The sequence below is a fragment of the Corvus cornix genome, chromosome Z (assembly GCF_000738735.6).
Source record: "Corvus cornix cornix isolate S_Up_H32 chromosome Z, ASM73873v5, whole genome shotgun sequence".
NCBI lineage: Eukaryota > Metazoa > Chordata > Aves > Passeriformes > Corvidae > Corvus > Corvus cornix.
This window is the reverse complement of record NC_046357.1, coordinates 36,286,129-36,292,598: the sequence shown is the minus strand read 5'-3', so window position 1 is coordinate 36,292,598 and position 6,470 is coordinate 36,286,129. Positions and strand designations below refer to the sequence as shown.

Here is a 6,470-nt window from a genome sequence, read left to right as displayed (position 1 = left end):
TGTCTTCAGATTTCTGATTGCTCATTCTACTCTGCACTTTTCTTACAAGATGCAATATAACAACAATTGGTAGATAAGAATTTTCAAGTTTAAATAAAGCTAAACATAAAGTTTTCAGAAATGAAATCAGTTTTATTTGTTAAAATAGTTGTACTGCGTACAAAAGAAAATACTATAAGTTACAATACTTCAGGCATAGAATATTGGGGGGGGGGTTGCTTCCACTGCAAGAGCAGTATTTTAGAAATAAAGAATCGTTAGAATCAGAACATTGATAGTAGTATTAATATAATAATATAATAATAAATACTTCACATTCATATAATCTGAATTTATAATAACCCAGGTATACATCTTGATCTGCCTCAAACACGTAGGTAGAAGAGTCTTCTGTATCTTGTAGAAGAAATGTATGATTCATGGTGAGGGTTATATCAACCCTGAGATATATCCCCTTGTCCAGTTTCACAACTGCAAACTAGCAGAGCTCCAGGAGGATGGTGAGCAGGCAAGTGACTGAAAACACTGTTTGCTGTAATCTTAACCCATTAGAGTACAGTCTGATAATTTCCTCCTTTTCTGATTTCAGTTCTTAAAAAAAAAATCAAGAAAATAAAATGGTTAATGAGTAAATATGTAAATTTGAAAACATAAGGATTTTCAACATACTTGAAAAGTCCTCTGACATCTCACAGATACTTAAGTTAAAGGTATCAGCTGTTAAAACCAATCAAAGGGGCTATTCTCAGGGGAGAGATGTAAATAGATGTCCCATCAATGATCGTTTGAGGAGCAACTGATAGCACTTATCAGCTCTTGCAGGCATTAATCTCAGAATAATCAAAAGTAAATACCAAGCAAAAGCAAGAGGAAGAACTTCACAAGAGGTAAGCACTCAAGCCTGAATGCTGGCTTTTAACCCTTCCTTCAACATGGGACTTTGCTTTTAGCAAAAGCAGAAAAGCCATACCCTTAAGTACGTGAAAGCCACCGAGTCCCTGCTCAGACGATTTTCCACTGAGACCTTTATTGTCTTTCTTGAGCTGAGCTCAACAGTAGTAAGCAGTAGACTACTTTTACAGAGCATGGGAGGCCTATTATGTCTTTTGCTCCTGTAATGAGGAACAATAGGTCTGATTCAAAGGTGAACATATTAAGAGTTTAACGAGCAAGATGTGTGCCACATATAACTGTTCAATACAGAAAACTTCAAGGAAAAAGTGGTTCTGCCGGTGGATTTTAAATTTTAATTTTTTTTTTGTCTAGGGTTGCAAAGACAGGAATGCCACTTTCTAATGTTTTGATTTACATCTGAGTTGGTGCTACAACTCAGAAGGCACAGCTTCAAGGCACTGCTACTCAGGTAGGAATCTGGTCAGGAAACAAGAGCCTGCTTGGGGTGCAAATGAATCTTGAAATTCTTAAGACTATTGTTTTCTTACCCTGCTAACCGGTGATGTTGGCACAACTGAAGGAAAGCATAAGATGAGATTGAGATATTATGGGTCGAAAGGAAAATAATATTTTGCACTGATTTTGCCACTGAAGAGAAAATATTATTAAATCCTTACTAGTGATCTCAAGGGTATTGAAAACAATCTGTATCAGTCAGTTGTCCATGGAAAATAATACCAGTAAAGTAGTTCTTTAAGTCTTTATGCTAGTTGGTACACTGTTTTCAAAAGTATACAACCGTTTATTCAGGGAATTTCACAGGCTGATACAGAAAGGCTTGACTTAAAATGATATGGTGCTTTTGAGGAGACTAGATAGCACTACTTTACAATGATCAGTGTAATGGCTACATATTTTTTTTGTGTGGAGTGTGCTCAGTCTTAGAACTCATACAAGAATATTCTGAAGATTGAGATACAGATATTAAAATAAGATTCAGGTTAGTTTTGGGTCATTTACATATTATGATTGATGATTCTATGTGTTAAGTAGCCTAAATTAGTTTTCAGTACTTTTTTCTCTAGTGTAATACCAGTTTTTACTTCTACCACACCAGTATACACTACTGTTTTTTCTCGTTATCTAAGAAACATTTGTATGCTTGGATTTAGTTTAATTGTAGGAATTGTCCTGGTTAAGTGGATAGTCATAGACACGTACAGATTTTGAGGAACAGAGGAGTATTTAACCTCTGCAATTTTCAACTAGAATGGTGGAAAGTTTCCTATGGCACAGAATTATAGAGATCTGAAAGTGTCTTTTCTGCTGTTCTATAGAGTCAAGAGCAGTGTTTTTTACTTTCTCACCAGTGCATTCTCTGTAGCAAAGCAACCCACTGTAGAAGTCTAACTAGTGCACCTCCAGCATCCTCCGAGTACTCCTAGTACAAACCACTGCAGAAGGCAATTCTGTCACCCGCGGGATAAGAATGTTTTATTTAGTGCCATTTCTTACCACAGTCACCGTGCATTATTTCTGAAAGACAGTTCAGAGTACCATAGCCGCACCGACAAAGCCAACAGCCCTTCAGCACCCAGACGCCGTGGGCAATGCTGCCGCAGTTGCTGTCGATGACAAGGGAGATATTTGGTACATCCCCGACCCCACCACACAGTACAACCATCCAGAGCACCTCACTCATTTCCTCTGATTTTGGTCTGCTTTTTTACCTTAGCCGCTCATCATATTCACAGTATCTGCCAGTGAAGTGCTTTAGGCAGGCACAGAACGTACCCAGGATACAAGTCCCTCCATTTTGGCAGCAGTGTCTGTTCAGTTTTTTACCTGCAAGACAATATTACAGAGGTTAACAAGCATCTCAGGGGCTCTGAACCTCGCCTTTTCCTCACTTGTTCACTCAGGTCTCTACAGTTCTCAAAGTCTCTTAAGGATATCAACTTTTACTGTCTTTAGAGACAATAAAATTATATGCCTGTTAGGAGTGTTTGTTCAGCTAAACCCAGTTTGTTTAGTTAAGGATTAGAAACAAGCTACCAGGGATTACAGGATGGTGAAGAAGCAACGCCTGGCAAATCCTGTAGCAGCAGTGTGTTCAAGTGAAATATTTCATTTTTGACAGACGCAGGTTTCAATCACACTAAGAAATGGGGCATTTTTACAGGGAAGTGATGCTTATTTTTGAATAAAGAGGTTTTGTCACTGGGAAGTTACTTGGTTTTGGGGGGGACGGGGGGGGAAATGCTCCCTTTAAGCCTTTCTCAGAGTCCTGGGATTGAGCACCAATCTAAAATTTTATATGTGTAGGAGGAAACAGATTTTTCTTTTTTTTCTGTTAGTACTGTTGCTTTCAGGCAGCCCAAACCTTTTTTATAAAATTAACATTTTTTTTGGTAATGAAATACCGTGAATTTTAAAAAAATAACAGAATGTTACAAAATTTCACAGATGCTTTTTTAAACACAAGGGGCCAAACACTTCTTCATTCTTAGTATCTTTCCTTGTTTTTCCTAAACACATTTTTCAAGTGAGAGATCTTCAGTTCTACCTTAAGTTCTTATGACCATTTACTAAATGGCTACGGGTGTAATTTAAATGAGTGGCCACAGAAAACCAATAGGCTGGAATCTTCCAGGACAACAGTTAAAAGCATTACTATAATATATTTTTTAAAAGCCATTTTATGTCATTGTTTACGTAAATAATGTTACCTACTCTCTGTAATTCCAGTGAAGGGTACGAATGACCTGGAACTCTGTTGCTTTCTATTTTCATAACTCTGGTTCATGTCACTGAGAGCATGCATAAAGGTCTCTTCGTTCTTGGGCTGCTGCTTTTGTGCTGTGGCATTGAGACTTTTCACATCTTCCTTACGTTCTTCTCTTTCAGGTCCTTGACAAGAAGTGCAAATATGTAAGGGACGGGTAGTTTGTAATGAAGAAATACACACTGTAGATATAGAGGAGAAACACGGTGGGACGGGGAGAAACACGAAATGTCCCTTACCTTTTTCTAAGCGAACAGCCTGCCAGACCAGAGTCACAGTGAAAAGAATTCTGGAAAAAAGGAAAAAAAAAAACAAAACCAAAAAACCAAAAAGAAAAAAAGAAAAAAATCAAGAAAGAAAGGAAGAAAGAAAGAAAGAAAAGAACTGAAATAAATTTGTGCTAATAAGACACAAACACTAAAACGGATGGCGAACGTGTGAACTTTTAAAAGGAATAGATATCCCCGGCTAGAGAAGGTCCCCCGCATCTGAGGCAAACTTACCTAATATGATTTCCCCAGTACATTTTCCTGCAGCCTGGAATAGCCGTGAGGTCGTCCAGGAGAGCTCGAGCAGAAGGAAGATGTCCAGAGCCCTTTACTGCGGGCTGTTGCATGCGGCAGTCCTCACACCGTGGACAACGATGGAAAGAGAAAGCAGGACTGACGAAAGTTTCCTCTTGCTGTCCAGGTTACAGCAAGGCTCAGTCCCCAGCCGCACCGCTGGCTGAGCCCTCGCCGGGCGCCAGGAACATCCCTCCGGGCTGGGATTCCCTGGCCAGCCCCCGATTTACGTGCACTGCTGAAGGGTGGAGCGACGTGGGGGCACCTACTGCTGCGGGAGACTGAAGGGCCCATGAGCACAACAAAAAGCCCAAGGCAGGAAGATCTCAACTCCAGTGTAGTTCTCAACACAGAAGACTTTGTACCACCATACCGTGCATAGGAAAAACAAACAAACAAACAAACAAACGTTGTTCTGCAGAACTGCAATAAGTATATCATAAACTCGAGTGGGTATATATAATGAAGGTTTAAAAGCCTCAATTCTACCTACATGCCTTGTCTCTGCCAGGGTTTTCTGCCGGGGATCTGCTTTATGAGATTGTGCCACTTTGCAGCAGAAATCTTTAAAACCTACTTTAGAGATTTCTACTAAAATACTGGAAAAAGCAGTATAAGGTCCTTGAGAGAGGATTGTTGTCTCCCCAGGGCTGTAAATAACCTTTTGGAACATTTTCTGAACATTTTTCCTGTTAATAAAATTAGGCCCATTAGTGAGTATTCCTAGTCTGAGTTTATGCAGTATCAGCAGATACCTAGATATAATTTACCATGTGTACTGAAATGGGCTAGGAACACTCACACGGTTTTACTATGGCTCAGTATCATCAGCAGAAAGACCTGCAGCTGATCAGCACTAAAAAAGCTGCTCTGGGCAGGCTTTTATCATCACAGTCCCACGTTTTGTTCCACAGAACGCACATTGCCTTTACTTAAGTTGTGGCAGCAAACTGCAGCAATACATCTTGTTTTGTTTTGGAGGGGCATGCAGAAGAGGGATGTTTTCTCTGTGTGACTGCAAACCAAGCTAGTACAAGTTTCACCTTGGCTATATACAAGATCACATCGCAAGTATGGGTGTGATTTCTTCCTCACTGAAGAAATGGCTGCACCGACTAAAGACATTATCATTCCTTGTTTGTAAGTCCCTGTGGCTGTCACTTGTCAGATTTGCCCCATCTGAACTAATGGTTTAGAAGCTGTGACCACTTTTCATCCAATTTGGTACAAAGGCTGGCTTAATTTACAAAGATAGCTGTTTTAATTAAAGTCAACTCTCTTGGCACTAAAGCAGATAGTGTTTTGAGGACATGTTCTCTTACAAAACTGCAATCAGCATGGGTAAGAAGCAAGAGAAGCTGGAAACCACTGTGAAATTAGAAAACTATGGCCTAATTGCTATAATGGAAACACTGGGGAAAGTCGTACAACTGCAGCACTGCAATCGAGAGTTACAAGCTATTCAGAAGCTCTTTATCTCCAAATTGGAGACACCTGGACTTGATGGATGGACAGTTCAATGGATAAGGAATTGGCTGGCTGGCTAGCTGCAGCCAGAGAGTTGTGGTCAATGGCTCTGTGTTGAGGTGGAGGCTGGTGATGAGTGATGTCCCTCAGGCTCTGTTTTGGGACCACTGCTCTGCAGTCTTCCTCAATGGCACAGACGGTGGCACTGAGTGCACCCTCAGCAAGTTTGCAGATGACACAAATCTGAGCAGTGCTGTTGACACAACAGAAGGACAGGATGCCATCCAAAAGGACCTGGACAAGCTTGAGAACTGGGCCCATGAGGACTTAATGAAGTTCAACAAGTCCAAGTGCAACAACTCTGCTGCACCTGGGCTGGGGCCTGGGTACGCAGACAGGAGAACTTATTGAGACCACCTTGTGGAGTTGGGGATTCTAGTGGGTAAAAGCTGGACATGATCCAACATTGTGCGCTTGCATACCAGAAAGCCAAATGTGTCCTGGCCTGCATCAAAAGTTATGTGTACAGCTGGCTGAAGGAGGTAATTCTGCCCCTTTGCTCTGCCCTTCTGAGACCCCCGCCCGAACACTGCGTCCAGCTCTGGGGTCCCCAGCACAGGAAGGATGTGGACCTGTTGGAGTGGGTCCAGAGGAGGCCATGAGGTGTTCCCAAGGGATGGAGCACCTCTCCTATGGAGACAGGCAGAGAGAGTTGGGACTGTTCAGCCTGGAGAAGGCTTTGGGAAAATCTTGTTGTGATC

At 41.2% G+C, this 6,470-nt stretch overlaps 1 protein-coding gene across 1 annotated transcript; it reads right to left on the bottom strand.

Moving 5' to 3' along the window:
• Positions 1–221: 221 nt before the first annotated feature.
• LOC104692021 (cryptic protein-like) lies at positions 222–4,422 on the bottom strand. The gene is made up of 6 exons (XM_010403746.2): positions 4,183–4,422; positions 3,919–3,968; positions 3,628–3,804; positions 2,625–2,739; positions 2,410–2,519; positions 222–591 (listed from the first exon to the last, which is right to left on the bottom strand). Exons 1-6 carry the CDS (start codon positions 4,293–4,295, stop codon positions 479–481), a joined length of 678 nt encoding a protein of 225 aa, XP_010402048.2. The 5' UTR covers positions 4,296–4,422; the 3' UTR covers positions 222–478.
• Between the last annotated feature and the right edge of the window lie 2,048 nt (positions 4,423–6,470).